Source organism: Pithys albifrons, chromosome 11 (genome assembly GCF_047495875.1).
Source record: "Pithys albifrons albifrons isolate INPA30051 chromosome 11, PitAlb_v1, whole genome shotgun sequence".
Lineage (NCBI taxonomy): Eukaryota > Metazoa > Chordata > Aves > Passeriformes > Thamnophilidae > Pithys > Pithys albifrons.
Genome location: NC_092468.1, coordinates 3,246,248 through 3,263,975, shown reverse-complemented (window position 1 = coordinate 3,263,975; position 17,728 = coordinate 3,246,248). Strand labels below are relative to the sequence as shown.

Sequence of the window (17,728 nt, the reverse complement as noted above, 5' to 3'; positions counted from 1 at the left end):
GAGCTGGAGAAGGGACTGGAATGAGAGGACAAGGCAGAATTGTTTCCCACGGCCAGGGTTGGATGGCACAGGATGCCCAGAGAAGCTGTGGCTGTCCCATCCCTGAAGTGTTCAAGGACAGGTTGGATGGGGCTTGGAGCAACCTGGGCTAGTGAAAGGTATCCCTGCCCATAGAACAAGATGATCCTTAAGGTCCCTTCCAACTCAAACCATTCTGTGATTCTACTGCTTACTTCATGTTCAGTTTTATGGTTAAGAACAGCTCAGCCAAACAAGTTTTTACATGAATGTTAAAACAACCTCAATAACAGAGCTAAGCTCAGCTGTCTTAGATCTTTCACAGGGATTTCTGGCTTTTCAGTCAGGCCCCTAAAGCTAATAATGAATTAAATGACTTCCCTGGGTGTTGTCTTGTGTCAGTGTTGCTGTCAGGGTCTGATTCAGCATTAGAGACCTCCCCCTCCTTCATCAGGAGTGTCTGGCTGCAAAGTGCTGGGCAGCTGTGGAGGGAAAGCAGCATTTTCCATTTCAGCTGATGTCTGTATTAGCAGTTTTGTTTTCAACATTTGCCTCCCTTTCCCTGCTAGGGAATCAATTCAATCTGCCTCTCTCTGAGAGTTAGAGCAGGATGTAGTCTGTGGAGATCAGTGCATTCCACCCTGCTAGAAGGTGAGTTAATGAACTCTCCTGGGCATGCCCATCTCTCAGTGCCCCTTGTAAATGATTTAACACCCCACTTTGTTGTAGTTTGCTGGCTGTTACTGCTGGCTTAGGTGATTCATGCTGGTCTGGTTTGGCAGCCTTTGCTGGGTTGTGTAAATTGCACTGGGGGATATGGAGAAACCACAGGTTGATTCATGTTATCTTGGCCACAGTCTGAATCATTTATGTGCTACTCACCCTCCAAACTGGCCTTGCTGGAAGCTAATCCATCTATTTTCAGGCTCTTACCTGCTCACAGCAGTTCAGTTTCTGTGCTGCTCTCAGTGCACAGCTGGGGAGGAGGCCTGAATTCACCTCTCCCTTCATTCCACAGCTCCAGCAAACATCTTTCCTTGGATTTAGTGTTTGAATCACAGCACTTTCACCTCCCATGTCTTTCTAGAAGATAAATGATCATACTGGAAAAAAATGCCCTGTGCCAAATGCTTAGAAGAATAATTTATTGGTAAATCCTCTACAAACTGACTTGAGTATGGGGGATACATTTACTAACAGGCAGAATAATCAGAAGCATCACAGTTCCCTGAAACTGGGAAGTGTCCATGTGCAGGGATGGCCTTGGGCTCCACAGCCACATCTGCACTCCAGGACTGGGGCTGGAACAGGAGCTCCTGTTTGGGATAGGGAGGTTTTTACCAGGAATTTTACTCGTGCTAGTAGCATATTCATTTGAAATGTGGAAAGGACCACAGAGGGGAGGAGCAGGTAAAGTAACAAGTGTATCAGCATCATGTTGGACCCAGAATATTCAGGATCTGAGCTATAGCTACTGAATGGTGATGTAAGGGAGTCATCCAAGCATGGAAGATCCAAGAGGTGAGCTTTCCACTATTCTTTTAGGCCTGACCTGTATCAAGTTTTATTTCCAGAGTTCTTCCAAAGGTTTATTCTGAACTTCCTGCATGGTTTCCTCTGCAATGGCCTTGATTTCTCTGTGCAAGTCATCTATGCTCTGTGAAGCATCCACTGTCTGTTTCCAAGAGAAAAAAAATGCAGGATAGATATAAAAATAGAGAAACATGTCACTAGACACCAGTAAATGAGAAAAACCTTGTTAACTTCTGCTCCCCCTCATCACTCAATATTGTTACTGCTCCTGAGCAGTGAAGGGAGCTAATTACACCTCCTATGTGCCATTTCTGAAAAATCTATTTAGTAAGCTGGGATTCATCCCAGTTGCTCCAAGAGCTGACCAGAGTCCTGGAACAGGGAAGTGCCCTCTGCTACAGTCTTCCAGTGCCCTTGGCTGGTCCCCAACGTGTTCCCCTGACCACGAGCAGGAACTGGGAGCACAGGGATATGATAGGCTCAGTTTGGGAGCTCTCACCCCAGTCCATGGCAGGCCCATTAGGGTTATTTCCTCACCTTCCAGTTTAGGCTCTTGTCCTCCATCAGACAGTAGAAGGACTGCAGAACCTTCTCCTGGAAGGAGCTCGACTCGTAACGTTCATGTCCAAAGTTCTCCCGTTCTGCTGCTGCTTCTGGGCTTAACTGGAGAAACAGGATCAGGTCTGGCTTTGGGAGACCCACATCAGGCTGTTTGCACCAGTCCAGGCAGAAGTTCTGTCCCAAACAAAGACAACCAAATTTGAGGTGAAACAAAAACCAATATCTCAGTTTACCACGTGAGAATTCAGTCCTGGTAATTGGCAGGGAGTTGTGAACTTCTTGTGCTTATTTAAGTTGAACAGAGCTAAAGATTTTAATGCCTCTTTTGCAGAGCCCTTTGGAGCTCTGCCAAGGCACATCCTGAGCCTCCTCACAGCTTTTATAAGTCCAAAACTTGTACTTGGCCCAAAAGAAAGTTGCTCCCAAATACCAACACCACGCAGCTTCCATGTGGATCTCTCAGCCCATGGAGGCTCCTTTTCAACACTCACCTACCCAGGAATTTCAGTCCAGACATGAGAGATGGAGTTTTTCAGCATTGAGATCTTGTTGACAAATGTGAAGATTTCCATCAGGGCACACAAATCCATGATGTTGTGGGGAGACCCCAGAGGCTCATCAACTTACTGCTCATCCACTTACTGCTCATCTACATCTTAAATCTATTAAGAGGAGGAGGCAAATCTGCCCTCCAGTTTCTCCCCAAATGTTTTGCATCCTGGTAATTTGGGTATTTTTTGGATGTATGTGCAGTGGGGTTTTTAATCCCATGAGGGTGTGCAAGAAGCTGGAAGTGCCACAGCATCTGGGACAGGAGCTCTGGCTGCCAGTAACTACTGTGTTAGATATGGGCATGAACATCTCCTGTTCTTCTGGGAATGCTTCTTGAGTGAAAAACATGTCAAACTCCATTCCTTCAAGAAGTAGATGAGGTCCCTTCTAGCAAAGGATGCCACTCCTGCTTCCCAGGAGTTGCATCCATATGCCTGAGTGCTGCAGGTCCACAGCTGCAGTCAAGGAAATGTAGGCACTTTAAGACACTCTTTTCCCCCTCCCTGGATAGCAGAACATCCCCTGCTGGGCCCATGTGGGTTCATTATTTTGGATTGACTGACTCAGCTTGGGTTAAATGTGTCTTCACCCCTAATTTGGGGCTTTTGCAGACGCCCCATTAACACTCAAGTGTTTTAAAGCATCTGTCTCAGGGCCAGTTCATTAAGCCCACTCATTAAGCCCAGTGTTCAGGCTTGGGGAAGCAGGAGAATGGAAAAAGATGCAGGTGAGAGTGCAAGGCTTGGGGACCCAGGATCTCCTCAGTCCTCCCAGGAAGCAGGAAAGGGCTTGGGCAGGAGTGAATGTAGGTCACTGGTGCTGCAGGCTTAAGCTTCTGTGACCACAGGATGCTCTGAGGATTGAGGGCTACTCAGCAGAAATGGGACAAAAGTGTCTGTGCAGAATGGCCCCCAGGGAGGTGACAGAGCTGACCTGTCCTGAAAGCAGGGACAGGCCAAAAGGCAAGTGGGAACATGAGAAATTCAGGCTAAATGAAGAAAATCACTTTTACTCTGAAAGTGAGCAAAGAAGAGCCCAGTAAGGTGTGGATCTACATCCCTAGAGACTCAGACCTTGGCTGGATGTGGGGTCAAGTCAGCCCCGCTGAAGTTTGGGCTTCGTGACTTCCACAGTTCCCTTCCAATGTGGTTTTGTTATTCTTCACAAATTTCTGGGCCAGCAGCCAGAGCAAGTGTGGAGAGTCTTAACTAAGCTCCTGGAATCATTCTCCAGAGTCAAACAGGTCAGCTTCCAGTCCAGGAGTCTGTCCAGATTTACAAAAAGTAACCATGTAAGTCTCTTTCTTTGGTCTGGGGCAGGGCAGACCTGGCCAAACACACCATGTCAACACCTGAGCTGGAACTTCCATCCCTCATTTACAATCCTCATTTCCCAGAAGCCAAATGGCCCCTGGGTCATTCCCACCCATGGGCTCTGTTTTGGGGCTGAGCTGCTCCCCCAGACAGAGGGAGGGGCAGGGGCTGCTGCAGGACTCACTCACCCCTTTGGCACTTGTGAAGGCCACTCCAGAGAAGGCGTATCTGTCAACCACGATCGTGATCCCTTGGTGGAGTTTCTCCTTCATCAACGGTCTGAAACCACGTGGAAGACAAAACAATAAAGTTAATTACACTCCTTTGTAGCCACAGGAATGAAAGGAGTTCATCTAAAAACCCAAGTATGTCGCCATTAACAGAGATCACTGGCAGGGTCAGCTGTGATGCAGACCAAGAGCTGGTTGTATCCTCTGAAAGGCAGTAATGGAATAGCCTTTCAAGACACTCAAATTCAGGGTGCCAAGGGCTGGGCACTGCTGTAGGCAGCTCCAGGGTCTACAAGCAAGATCACAACTGAACTATGTTGGCATGAATGACCCTCTTCAGGGGGTCCATTAGACCTCAGATATGTTCTGCCCCCTTTATTCATAATCACAGTTCTTACTAGAGCTCACTCATCTGCCTTATGCTCTCCCACTTTCCTTGGCACTGCCACTACAGCAGAGCCACAGAAGCTTTTCTGTAAAAAGAGAACATTTTGCAATATAAATTTCCAGGTAAAAACAGCCAAACCCCATTTCCCCACCTACACACACAAAGATTTGGGGGCTAAGGCAAGGAGAGCCAATTATTGCTGAACACAGACTTTGGCTGAGGGGAAACTGGGACACAATTCCTTAACCACTGTCATTCACAGGGACTCCCTGGCAAAGCAAGGTCTCTTCAGGAAGAAGAATAAATTCACAGTCTAGGCTGGTTCAGCCTCAGCTCCTCAGTGCTTTAATCCAGTACAGCAAAGGGAGTGGAAATATGGCACCAGTGGTTCCAAAGTCACACTCTGGGATCTGATCTCAGATTATGAAGGCAGGGTTAGATGGGATATGGGGTAGGAATCCTTCCCTGTGAGGGTGGGGCAGGCCCTGGCACAGGTTGGGCAGAGAAGCTGTGGCTGCCCCATCCTTGGGAGTGTCCAAGGCCAGGTTGGACAGGGCTTGGAGCAACCTGGGATAGTGGAAGGTGTCCCTGACCATGGTAGGGGGTGGGATGGGATGGGCTTTAAAGTTCCTTCCTACCCTGGAGCAACCTGGGACAGTGGAAGGTGTCCCTGCCCATGGCAGGGGTGGAATGGGATGGGCTTTAAGGTTCCTTCCTACCCAAACAATTCTGGGATACTGTGATTGAACCCAAAGCTGTAGGAGCCCTTGAGACATCACTTCCCTGGATAAACAGGATCAGTCCTGTGCTTTCTGTACCCACTGCAAGCACAAACCCCAGGGGAATTCAACACCACCCATTTCTCCTTTTCCAACTGCCCCAACATCCTCCTTACACGTGTTCCCAGCGGTTGGCAGAGAAGAGCAGGTGAACAGTGTGGTCCTCCAGGTTCTTCTCCCTCACCAGGTAGGAGCTGATCAGCTGCCCGATCTCCGTCGTCCTGTCTGTGGGAAAGGGGGACAAGAAGCAAAGGCTGCCCCAGCTGCTTTTCCCAGGGGGGTGTCCATCTGTCCGGGGGTCTGTCTGTCTGTGACACATGGGAAGAGGGCTCTGTCCAGGGTGGGGGAATGTCAGTCTGCCCAGGGTGGGGGGGATGTTTGTTCCTCACGGGTCAGAGGAGACCAGACCATGTGGGGATGGGGATCCACCTGCCTAAGACAGACCAGGAGGAGGTCAGTGTGTCACGGGTGGGCAGAGGCCAGTCTGTCACGGGGGGGCAAAGGTCAGTCTGTCCCGGGTGGGCAAAGGTCAGTCTGTCCCGGGTGGGCAGAGAGGTCAGTCTGTCACAGGTGGGCAAAGGCCAGTCTGTCCCGGGGGGGCAAAGGTCAGTCTGTCCCGGGGGGGCAAAGGTCAGTCTGTCCCAGGGGGGCAAAGGTCAGTCTGTCCCAGGGGGGCAAAGGTCAGTCTGTCACGGGGGGGGCAGAGGCCAGTGTGTCACGGGTGGGCAGAGAGGTCAGTGTGTCACGGGTGGGCAGAGAGGTCAGTGTGTCACGGGGGGGCAGAGGCCAGTCTGTCTCGGGATGGACCATCTGTCATGGGTGGGGAGCAGCCGGTCTATCCCGCGTGGGAGTGCTCTGCCCGCCACCGGAGCCCCGGGGCGGCACCGCCATGCCGGGACTCACACCTGCGGGGCCCCGGCTCGCCCCCGGTACCGGGGACGCGGAGCAGGTCGGCGCGGTGCCCCCCGTACTGGGGAAGCGGAGCAGGACCCCGCGGTGCACCCCGTACCGGGGAAGCGGAGCAGGACCCCGCGGTGCACCCCGTACCGGGGAAGCGGAGCAGGACTCCGCGGTGCCCCCCGTACCGGGCAAGCGGAGCAGGACCCCGCGGTGCCCCCCGTACCGGGCAAGCGGAGCAGGACCCCGCGGTGCCCCCCGTACCGGGGAAGCGGAGCAGGACCCCGCGGTGCCCCCCGTACCGGGGAAGCGGAGCAGGACCCCGCGGTGCCCCCCGTACCGGGCAAGCGGAGCAGGACCCCGCGGTGCCCCCCATACCGGGCAAGCGGAGCAGGACCCCGCGGTGCCCCCCGTACCGGGGAAGCGGAGCAGGACCCCGCGGTGCCCCCCGGCTCCGGGAGCGGAATCGGTCGGCGCCGTGTCCTCCCGCCCGCCGTACCGGGAACGCGGAGCAGTCACCGCGGTGCCCCCCAGCCGCCCGTACCGGGGAAGCGGAGCAGGTCGACGCGGTGCCCTGCGGCCCGCAGCCCCTCCACGAGCCGCCGGCCCTGCGTGCTCTTCCCGGCCCTGTCCACTCCCTCCAGCGCGATCAGCGCCCCGCGCCTCGCCGCCATTCCCGCGCCGCCGCCGCCGCGCCCCGCCCCTTCCGCCCGCGCCCGCCAATCGCCGCGCGCGCCGCCCGCCGCTCATGAATATGCATGAGGCGCGCGCCCCGCGGCCAATGGGCGGCGCGCACGGGCCGAGCCCGCGGGCCGGTCATGCGGGGCCGGCGCGCGGCAGGGAGCGGGGCGCGGGCCGCAACATGGCGACCGCCATGTACCTGGAGCACTACCTGGACAGTGAGCGCGGCGCGCGGACGGCGGGACGGGGCGGGGCGGGACGGGGGGCGGCGGCGCCGGGGCCGCGGCGGGGGCGGGGGCGGCGCGGGTGGGGCCGGGGCGGGGGCGGCGGCGGCGCGGGAATTAGAGCTGCGCCACGGGCGGCGCGGGCGGGGCTGCTGTGTCGGCGTCATCGGCCGGCGCCGCGCGGCGCTGCGTCATCAGTGCGCGTCGGGGAGCGCGACCGTGAGGCGATGGCGATGGGGGAGCGGCGGGAGCGGTTCGTGCAACGCACACGGAAACCGGGCGGGTTCCTTTCGGCAGACACAGACATAGACACGCACACAGACACACGAACCGGGCAGGGGCCTCTCGGCACACCCAGACACCGGGCAGGGGCCTCTCGGCACACCCAGACACCGGGCAGGGACCGCTCGGCACACGCAGACACCGGGCAGGGGCCGCTCGGCACACGCAGACACCGGGCAGGGGCCGCTCGGCACACGCAGACACCGGGCAGGGGCCGCTCGGCACACGCAGACACCGGGCAGGGGCCGCTCGGCACACGCAGACACCGGGCAGGGGCCGCTCGGCACAAACAGACGCCGGGCAGGGGCCTCTCGGCACACAAGACACCGGGCAGGGGCCTCTCGGCACACCCAGACACCGGGCAGGGGCCTCTCGGCACACCCAGACACCGGGCAGGGGCCTCTCGGCACACACAGACACAGATGCACAAACCAGGCAGGGTCCCCTCAACCCACAGACACAGCAGGCAGGGGTCCCACTCCCCACCTCACACACACACACACACACAAACCAGGCAGGGTCCCCTCAGAACCCACAGACACAGCAGGCAGGGGTCCCACTCCCCACCTCACACACACCCCCCACACACACACACACCCCGGGAGGGGGTCCCGCCCCTCCGGTGCCTGAGCCTTGCTGAGGTGAGCTGATGGTCTGGGTTTGGAGGGACCTTGAAGCCCCTCCTGTTCTCCCTTTCCACCAGATGAGTTCACTCTGAGCATTCACTGGTGTTTTTTCTTGCAGGTATTGAAAACCTGCCATGTGAGCTGCAGAGGAACTTCCAGCTGATGCGGGAGCTGGACCAGAGAACAGAAGGTGTGTTCAGAGGTATTTTGGGAAATGAAGGCTCAGAGAGCCTCACCTGCAGGGTGGGGAGAGCCCAGTGGATGCTGGAATTCAGAGGATGTGTCTCCTCTATTGTTTTTCTTTTTCTCACCCCATGTGCTTTGCAGTGTTTTTTCATTCTCTGTGGGGGCTGCAGCTCACAGGGCTTGGGTTTGTGTTCAGCCCTGGAGTTTGAATTCATAGCTGTGTGATCACTGTGCTTTATGACCCCTTGGAGGGCTTTCCTTCTACATATCTCTGTATCTGCCAAGCTCTAGTTTGCTTTATGGCCTGCAGGACCATGTTCTTTTTACTTTTTGAGTTTTTCTTGGTGTCTGGCTGCACAGTGAGGACCTTCAGTTTGAACCATTAGAACAGTAAGTAACTGTGCAGCAAACAGAAATTTCTGCATGTGGGAAGAGAGCTTGTGAACCTGTGGGTTCAGTTTCTGATCTTAACTGTGAATTAACCTTTGAATTAGCTGTAACACTCAGGAAAAAGCAGAATCTCACACCACAGGTGTTGGAGAGTGAATGCCTTTAACTTAACTTTCTAAAAGGATAACACAGTTCAGTTCTGGGCCCCTCAGTTCAGGAAGGAGATTGAGGGGCTGGAGCAGGGCCAGAGAAGAGCAATGAGGCTGGAGAAGGGACTGGATGTGGCACTGAGTGTCCTCTGAAACACCTCCAGGGACAGAGAATCCACCATGTCTTGATCCAACCCCACTGTGATCACCAGCCCAGGGCACAGAGTGCCAGAGTGATCCCAGTGGGGTTGGATCAAGGGTTGGACTTGATGATCTTGGAGGTCTTTTCCAGCCCAACTGAGAAGAGCAATGAGGCTGGAGAAGGGACTGGAGCACAAGCCCTATGGGGAGAGGCTGAGGGAGCTGGGGGTGTTTAGCCTGGAGAAGAGGAGGCTCAGAGGTGACCTCAGCACTGTCTGGAACTGCCTGAAGGGAAGTTCTGGCCAGGTGGGGGTTGGTCTCTTCTCCCAGGCACTCAGCAATAGGACAAGGGGGCACGATGGGCTCAAGCTCTGCCAGGGGAAATTGAAGCTGGAGAGCAGAAAGAAATTCTTTGCAGAGAGAGTGCTCAGGGATTGGAATGGGCTGCCCAGAGAGGGGGTGGATTCCCCATCCCTGGAGGTTTTTCAGCTGAGCTTGGCCGTGACACTGAGTGCCATGATCTGGTAAAGGGACTGGAGTTGGACCAAGGGTTGGACTTGATGATCTGGGAGGTCTTTTCCAACCCAATCCATTCTGTGATTCTATGATTAAGGAATTGAGGGGAGTCTAAAAACTGTGAGGAAGGGTCTTTTATATACCATAAAAAGCAAAAGAGCAAAACCACCTGTTCTGGAAGACAACTCCCTCTGTGCTTTCCAGACAAGAAAGCAGAGATTGACAGCCTGGCCGCACAGTACATCGAGTCAGTGAAGAACATGCTGCCTGAGGAGCGAGTGGAGCACCTGAAGAAGATCCAGAGTGCCTACAGCAAGTGTAAAGAGTACAGTGATGACAAAGTGCAGCTGGCCATGCAGACCTATGAGATGGTGAGTGTCCTTCTTCCACAGTGTCCCCTTCCCCTGACATACCTGCTTTTTTGTCTTAAAAACCTTACTGAAAAAATTATCGGTCCTTGAGCTTATTTTTCTCACTGCTGCCATCCCCAAAAAGCCTCCTGCTGTGTCACTGGGGTTTGTGCCAAATAGGCTTCTCTTCTGCTGGAGAATTAATGAGTTTATCTCCCTTGGATGTTGCTTTATGAGTAGTACCTGTCTGCTGGGTGATAATGCCAGAAAACTTACCCCACTCCCTCCTCCCAGTAGCTGCTCTGTCACCTGATAATTTATTTGGGGCTGGTCTTGGCTACAGGGAAAGGTTTTTAATTCAACTGCAGTACTTTATTGTGGGGGAATGAAGGAAATCTGCTTGATTGCCTTGGTTTATTGGACATGAACATTTCCTCAGTGGACCTTGTGGGAAAATCCTGTTTCTTAAGGTGCAACTTTCCACTTTTTCTTCTTCTGCCCCTACTCCTGTGTCCTGTAGCTGCCCCTTCAGTAATTCTTACCTCTGTGTATTTTAACCCCTGGATGAAACCTAAATGAGGGAAGTCCTTCTGACTGTACTGAGTGTGTGTTGTTCAGCTTGTGGAGATGTTTTGGGTCCTGCTGCATCTACAGCAGATGTTTTATTGCCATCAAATACTGCAGAGAAGGAAATTGTCTCAGGAATATTGATGTCCTAGACAACTAGTCAACTAATTCTGTGACAACAAAGTATTGCAGTGGCACAATTTGGGGGTGGTGGCTTAAAATATCTTTGCTACATCCCTGTTCTGTAAGTCCCATTATTGCAGCCAGGGTAGTACAGGGTAGAATCATGGAATCGATTGGGTTGGAAAAGACCTCTGAGATCATCAAGTCCAACCCTTGGTCCAACTCCAGTCCCTTTACCAGATCATGGCACTCAGTGCCACGGCCAAGCTCAGCTGAAAAACCTCCAGGGATGGGGAATCCACCCCCTCTCTGGGCAGCCCATTCCAATCCCTGAGCACTCTCTCTGCAAAGAATTTTTTTCTGATCTCCAGCTTCAATTTCCCCTGGCAGAGCTTGAGCCCATCATGCCCCCTTGTCCTATTGCTGAGTGCCTGGGAGAAGAGACCAACCCCCACCTGGCCAGAACTTCCCTTCAGGCAGTTCCAGACAGTGCTGAGGTCACCTCTGAGCCTCCTCTTCTCCAGGCTGAACACCCCCAGCTCCCTCAGCCTCTCCCCACAGCACTTGTGCTCCAGTCCCTTCTCCAGCCTCGTTGCTCTTCTCTGGGTACTTAGTTAATGTGCATTGGTTTGATATTAGGGATAGTCAGCTTCTGCTTGTAGTTATTACTAATTTCCTTTAATTAGAATGACAGTGGAGTACCAGAAAAAAAATGAACTGATCTACTCAACACGTTTTGAAGACTTATTTGAATTTTGAAAATTGCAGGGACAAACAGTTATGTTCAGTACCTCTCATCATGTTTTGTTCTGCAAACCATGAGTCTGAGTTCCTTTGACTCTCCTTTATGTCACCTCCCTTCCTCTTTGCCCCAGAGGGATTGGATCCTCTTGCTTTTGCCTGATTTCCCCTCCACTTTCCTTCTCTCCGTGTGTGCCGTTTCCCTTTTCCCAGCCCCTCCCACGCCTCGTCCTGTGCTGCTGTGCTCTGTTTGTGCTGCTAACAGCCACCTTTGAGCCTTTCCTCTTTTCCCTTGGGGCTCTTTGGGGTGGTTTGTGTGGTGGTTCATGTGTGGTTTGCTCTGGTGCAGGTGGATAAGCACATCCGGCGGCTGGACGCGGACCTGGCGCGGTTCGAGGCCGATCTCAAAGACAAACTGGAAGGCACCGACTTCGAAACCCCTGGAGCTCGAAGCCTGAAAAGTGGGTGAATTTTACACAACTGAGAGCCTTTACCAGCACTGCAAGTGTGGAGCCAGGGAGGCTGAGATGCAAAATAGGCTCTGTGTTTCCAGAGGAGGGACAGAAATGCACCACAGTGCCCTTCTCTGCCTGCCTTTAATGCTCTTCAAAATATTTTCACTGGGCGGTTGTCTTGGGTTGAGCTGGCAACACACCAACTGTCCAGGACAGAGTGAAAAGGGTTCTTCCTCCCCCCAACCAGCCAAGGGAAGAAGAAGAGGGAGAGGGAAAAAAACCCCAACTTTAAACTAGGTCTATGCTGAAACTAACTATATGTATTTATACAGAAAAGAGAATATTAAGAGAGAACTACAATATAACATACACAAGTTATGTGTAGTATAACAAGATATAACCTCCCACTCCCCAGTTACCCAGTCAGATGAGAGCTGTCTCCCAGTCCACTTAGATTCTCTGAGCCTGCTAATTTCAGGCTTGGCTAAAACCACTCTAGCAGTAGATGAAAAGAAATAGAATGTTGGGATCAAACTTAAGAGTTTTGCAGATTACCCTGAGGTTGTTACTGGTTGTAAGGAGAGAGGTGGCTGAGGGGCAGCTGTCTGTGCCAGACCTGCACTGATGAATTCAGCAGTGTGAGTTTCAGGCTTGATCTGTTACCAAGTAAGTCCTAAGCTCTTTTTGAAGGGAGATTTGCCTGTTTTCTTCCTTTTACCAGAATTTGAATATTAATCAAGCTGAAAAAAAGCAGAAAAAATCAGGAAGTAAAGGAAGGTACCTGTTTCTGTAACATATACTGAAGTCTTGTGTGATTACAGTGACATTTGAACGTGGATAACAGCAGCCCAGATTGATGCTTTTGAGCTGTGAAATAAGGGGTAAGAGCAGGGAGGTGGAGAGAAAAGTTACATTAGTTATGGAGTAAGCTATTAATTATTTGAAAGTACTGAGATTTAAAAAAATTACTGCCAGTCTGATGAAATGTGACACTGTTTGTATCTTGTGCTGACATACTGCAGTGCTCTGATTGCCAGTTGAGAGTTTGGTGCTCAGTTGTACTTGCTAATTGGGTTCATTTGTGGCATAGAAATGTACCTCAGAGTCAGCATATTCAATGACATATGAAAGCATTTCAAGACAACAACTGCATCAAAAGAACAACATCTGGGGATGTTTCTGCCACTCAGGCTGAAAAGATGGGGTTGTTTTTGCTTTCTAGAGGGACGAAGTCAGAAAGACAAAAGGAGCTCTCGTGGTCGAGGCAGGAGAACATCTGAAGAAGATACACCAAAGAAAAAGAAGCTCAAAGGAGGGTAAGGCAGAGCTTGGCCCAGCTCTGAGGACTTGGGTTTGTCACTTCATGAGTCTTCCACGAGCTCAAGTTACCCTATTTATGACCTGTGTCCGGATGGTCAGCGGGGTTAGAGTGCTCTGGACTTACTCTGTTTCATTAGTGTCCTGCTTGGGGACAAGCCAGCTTTGTTAATTAACTCCTTGGCTGGCATGTGGAAGCTCAGCATGCTTGGAACTCTGACTGGAAGGACAAGATCAGCCTCTCTGTTGCTGTTGGCAAGCTGGGGGAAAATAGCTTTGATTTTTGTCACATGGCTATTTTTAACTTGTCCATCAGGACAGCAACTGATGTTGTATTGTTGTTCTAGAAATACAGGATAATTATTGGGGTTGTTTTCAAAGACTTATGTCCTAGATAGCCTTGAATAATCTGATCTGGTTTTGGGAAGCAAGGAGGAAAGCCATGTCCCCTCTCTGTGATGTGATTTATATTAAAGGGGCTCTGTTTATTCTGATATTTTCAGTTGGTTAAATGGTGGGGCAGAACACTAAGAATAGTTTCTGTGGACTGCTACTGACATGTCAACACATTCCTGTGGGAGCAGGACTGTTCACTCATACCTGACAGTGAGAAGAAAATGTATATTAAAACAGACTGTGGGGGGAAAAGCCCAAGCAGGTTATTCTGCCCACAAGCAGGAGTGATCTGTATGATAATTTTGTTGCTTTAGTCATGGCATCTACAAATCCTCCTCTTAATCCTTTATAGTCATACTGTGATGGAACCTACTGTATGATTTTAATTATTGAATAATACATGGTAGTGTAACCTAAACTCTAAAGTAGGGAAGATAATTGTAGTACACTTAATTTTCCTGAGTGGGACTTAGATCTTGGAAATGTCAAATTCCAGAATGGTCTGGCTTGGGAAGAGCCTTAAAGCTCATCTAGGGCAGAGACACCTTCCACTGTCCCAGGTTGCTGCAAGCCCTGTCCAGCCTGACCTGGGACACTCCCAAGGCTGGGGCAGCCACAGCTTCTCTGCCCAACCTGTGCCAGGGCCTGTCCACCCTCACAGAGAACAATTCCTTCCCAATATCCCAGTATCTATCCCTGCCCTCTGGCAGTGGGAAGCCATTCCCTGTGTCCTGTCACTCCAGGCCCTTGTAAGATGGTGTCTCCTACAGCTGAGAATGTTTTCTCCTCACTCTGTCCTTGCCCACAGGTCTGAGTTTGCTGATACCATCCTGTCAGTGCATCCCTCCGATGTCCTGGACATGCCGGTGGATCCCAACGAACCCACCTATTGCCTGTGCCACCAGGTGTCCTATGGGGAGATGATTGGCTGTGACAACCCCGATGTAAGCACTTGAGGATGTGATTTATTTGCTGCTGATTGCAGCATCCCCACCCTGTGCCATCCCAGGAGGGCTCTGTTAGATCATAGCAGTGCCAGGAACATTTGTCAGTCACTCAGCATCTCCTCTGTGGGTTTTTCCTGTCTCTTTTCCAGTGCCCAATCGAGTGGTTCCACTTTGCCTGCGTGGACCTGACCACCAAACCAAAAGGGAAATGGTGAGTGGGACAACATAGAGTTTGGGATTTTTATCAGGCTGCAGTTTTTCTCAACAAGAATAAAATGACAACAAGAATTAAAACCCTGTTGTGACCCTTCCTGGCAGAGGAGCTTTGCTGTTCTCATCAGAGATTTTGCATCCTCTATGACTGGGGATTGTGACTGAGGGCATAAGGTACAAGGGGAACCTTCTTCCTAAAATCCATTTCCCCAGGAGTGTTGGGTTCTGGTGGGAGCAAAACTGCCTGATAAACAGAGCAGGTTTTGACTTGGTGTTTGTGTAAACTTGTACAGGTTACAGCTGAGGTTTGCTGTATTGTCACTAGCTGTGACTCTGCTTAAAATTGAGAGACATATTTACCTTTTCATTTCTGGAGGCAAATCTTGAAGGCTTCTCAGGGTTTTACTTATGTATGTGCTCATCTTGGGAAGAATCACGGGCTTGTTCTGTACTTGGTTTTATCTAATGGACTGCTTTAATTAACAAGATACCTGTTAGAAACAGGCTGAAGTGTTCACAAATAACAAAAGCAGTTCTTGGGCTCTGTGCTGTTAATTTCAGGAGCTAATTACCATCTTCCTCCCTGCAGGTTTTGTCCTCGTTGTGTCCAGGAAAGAAAGAAAAAGAAATAAGGAGTAGAGGGGAATGCACTGCTGAGGCAAGAAGATTTAATATATTCCTTCATTCACGTTGCAATATTACCTTTGATTATTTTTTGTTAATCTACCCTCTATCTTTTTCTGGTATGATATTTAATTATCCAGTGGCCAGTTGTAATTCCTGTTCTTTCATAGGAAAATGATTTTGGGAGGGAGTCCCAAATCCCTTTCCCACAGAGATTTTATTTATGTTACTCTTGCACAGTAATATTGAGAGAGGGTATTGCCTTTCCTGGCTGTTTCCATTTACCTGAAGATCCTTTGAGTACATCACTGTGAAGATGAAACCTACAGTATTCTTGGAGAAAGAGAAGGTGGAATTGATTCAGAAGAGAAGATGAAGGCCTGAATTGTCAGCTGGGATTGACTGTGAGAAAATCAGGAAATCAGGTTTCAGGGAAAGGCTCCGTGAGGACACTGTTTGTTGCCATGTTGGTGTGGCTCTGCTGTTGGAGAGGCCATTCAGGAATGTTCTGATCTTTTACTGGGCCACATTTGTGTGTTCTTGACTTCTTTAAGCTGCCTTTCAGGTGATGAATGTGAATCCTTGTGTCAACACAGTGTCAGTGGCTGCAGCAGAAGGGAGAGAGGAAATCAGGAGTAGGAAAGCAAAAGCCTTTGTTTTCTTCCTTCCTCTGAGTTACAGTGAATGCAGAAGTTGAGGGAAGACCAGAGATAAATCTTACCTTTATATGTGTCTCCTGCATCATGAGGTTTACCTGCCTACAATGAAAGATGTAGTGTGGAAAGGTGGTTCTGCTGGTGGAAGGGGAACCAAAAGCCCCAAACTCCTGAACTTTGCTGGCTGTGCCTCTGAGTTGGTGGCAGCTCTGTGCAGGCTGTGAACTGCTTTCCTTACCAGTGTGCAGGAGCTCCTGGAGACTGCTGCAAAGGCATGAAGAAACTTCCAGATAAGCTTTTCTCCTGCTGAATAAGCAGTACAGGAGATGAAAAACACTTCTCAAATTCTGGCATCTGTTTTCAAAAGAAAAAAAAAAGCTTTTCCTGTTTTACTGAGCCTCTTACTCATGTTTTGCAATGAAGGAAAGTAGAACACAGCTCCTGCCACTCCTCCTCCCCTCTGTGGGGCTTTGTGCCTGCTGCTGACAGAGATGAAACCTCTCAATCCTGAGGCAGCTTTTCTGTGAACATTTGGATTTATTGCATCTCCTCTGGGAAAATATCCCTGTCTCCAGGGTCCTGTCATTTAAAGTGTGATGTTGCATCATAGAAAGGTGAAGCTTCCATGGTTCTCTCTAAGAGATGATGCATGTTTGTCATTGCTGCCATGGAATAGCACCTGGAAAGCAGCCAGAGAAATGAACATCAGAGTACTGAGGAGAAGGAGGAGAGACAGCACAGTCACACAACTTGAACTGAGAGGTACAGCCAGCCCTTGTTTCCTTTCTGCCTGTTTGTGAGAGCAATTCTGTGATACCTCTTGAGCCAGCCTGTAATGCTGCCACCAGTGGGGGAGAGCTGCTCCTGCTGTGCTGGCTTCCCTTGGAGCCTTGCTGTGTCCTGATGATCTGTGCTGATGCTGTTTCAGGTTTGATTTCCCCCTTCCATCCAATGGTATCATATACATTTTTTTTTTAGCTTTTTTGCTAAGGCTTTGTTAGTAGTGGCATCACCATAGATTAAGCATTTGATTTGAAACAGTGTCAAAATCCCACTCTGGATTTGTCTTGCTGGAAGCACACCCTGAGGGAAAAGACCAGCTCTGGCTGAGCTGACCCCTCCTCAGCTTCAAAATTGTGGTCAGGTAGGACAACAAAACACATTTTTAAAAGTCCTTTTGAGGCTTGGAAGAGCTTTTTCCACTGAAACCAGCAATGCAAAAAGGAAAACAAGCTCTAGAAGGGTAGAGCCCTCAAAAGGAAGGATAATTTTCTAGGAATGATGAATAGTGTGAGGTACAAAATTCTCCTCTTCTTTCCAACATCTCTGATGTGAAAGCATCTGAGATCTGATACCAGCAATAAATTCTCCCACTGGGAGCACATCAGTGCAGGGCTTGCATGGGCTCAGGAGTGTCTCCTGCCCTCTTAACACCTGGTTGTTGAGATTTTTTACCACTCTTTGTAGACAAAAATACCACCAGCCTTTGCTTACTAAAAGAATTTAAACCTTCTGACTTTTGAATGTACAGTGTTAAAAGTTTCCTGGAGAAAAGGTGATCCCTTAAGGACCACCCCACTAAACATTACTCAACCAACCCCACTCGGGGGTCCAGCTTTACTACAGCTCATCCAAACTGGAGGTCAAAACTTTTATAACAAAATTAAGACCCCCGTAATTGCAAAGAAGGCATAAATTTTTTGTTTGTTTGTTTGGTTTTTTTTTTCAGAGAAACGAGAAAAAAATTAAGGAATGTAAACTTTAAAAACAAATGTATATCTGTATTTTTGGATCTTGGAGATGATGGATTATATTATAAATAAAAGTATTTTTGGGAAGAAAAGTGTGATGGGATAAAGGGGGTGCTGTTAAA

At 50.3% G+C, this 17,728-nt stretch overlaps 2 protein-coding genes across 3 annotated transcripts; one reads left to right on the top strand and one right to left on the bottom strand.

Moving 5' to 3' along the window:
* Positions 1-1,146: 1,146 nt before the first annotated feature.
* On the bottom strand, positions 1,147-6,961 carry DTYMK (deoxythymidylate kinase). The gene is made up of 5 exons (XM_071566300.1): positions 6,816-6,961; positions 5,491-5,599; positions 4,166-4,256; positions 2,089-2,286; positions 1,147-1,693 (listed from the first exon to the last, which is right to left on the bottom strand). The coding sequence occupies exons 1-5, from the start codon at positions 6,943-6,945 to the stop codon at positions 1,583-1,585; spliced, it is 639 nt and encodes a 212-aa protein (XP_071422401.1). The 5' UTR covers positions 6,946-6,961; the 3' UTR covers positions 1,147-1,582.
* A 97-nt stretch (positions 6,962-7,058) lies between these two features.
* On the top strand, positions 7,059-17,698 carry ING5 (inhibitor of growth family member 5). Of its 2 annotated transcripts, none has more exons than XM_071566656.1 (8): positions 7,059-7,170; positions 8,203-8,274; positions 9,671-9,837; positions 11,597-11,708; positions 12,925-13,018; positions 14,224-14,359; positions 14,512-14,573; positions 15,165-17,698. In XM_071566656.1, the coding sequence occupies exons 1-8, from the start codon at positions 7,134-7,136 to the stop codon at positions 15,205-15,207; spliced, it is 723 nt and encodes a 240-aa protein (XP_071422757.1). In that variant the 5' UTR covers positions 7,059-7,133; the 3' UTR covers positions 15,208-17,698. The 2 variants fall into 2 exon arrangements, with proteins under 2 accessions (XP_071422757.1, XP_071422758.1); XM_071566657.1 differs by lacking the exon at positions 7,059-7,170 and adding an exon at positions 7,406-8,099.
* Positions 17,699-17,728: the final 30 nt, after the last annotated feature.

Coding starts and splice junctions, on each gene's coding strand:
- DTYMK (XM_071566300.1), bottom strand. CDS start 6,945: ATGGCGGCGAGGCGCGGGGCGCTGATCGCGCTGGAGGGAGTGGACAGG. Junction 5,600..6,815: donor CGACCTGCTCCGCTTCCCCG/GTACGGGCGGCT, acceptor CCTTTCCCACAG/ACAGGACGACGGAGATCGGG. Junction 4,257..5,490: donor GCCAACCGCTGGGAACACGT/GTAAGGAGGATG, acceptor ACGTGGTTTCAG/ACCGTTGATGAAGGAGAAAC.
- ING5 (XM_071566656.1), top strand. CDS start 7,134: ATGGCGACCGCCATGTACCTGGAGCACTACCTGGACA. Junction 7,171..8,202: donor CCTGGAGCACTACCTGGACA/GTGAGCGCGGCG, acceptor TTTTTCTTGCAG/GTATTGAAAACCTGCCATGT. Junction 8,275..9,670: donor GCTGGACCAGAGAACAGAAG/GTGTGTTCAGAG, acceptor TGTGCTTTCCAG/ACAAGAAAGCAGAGATTGAC.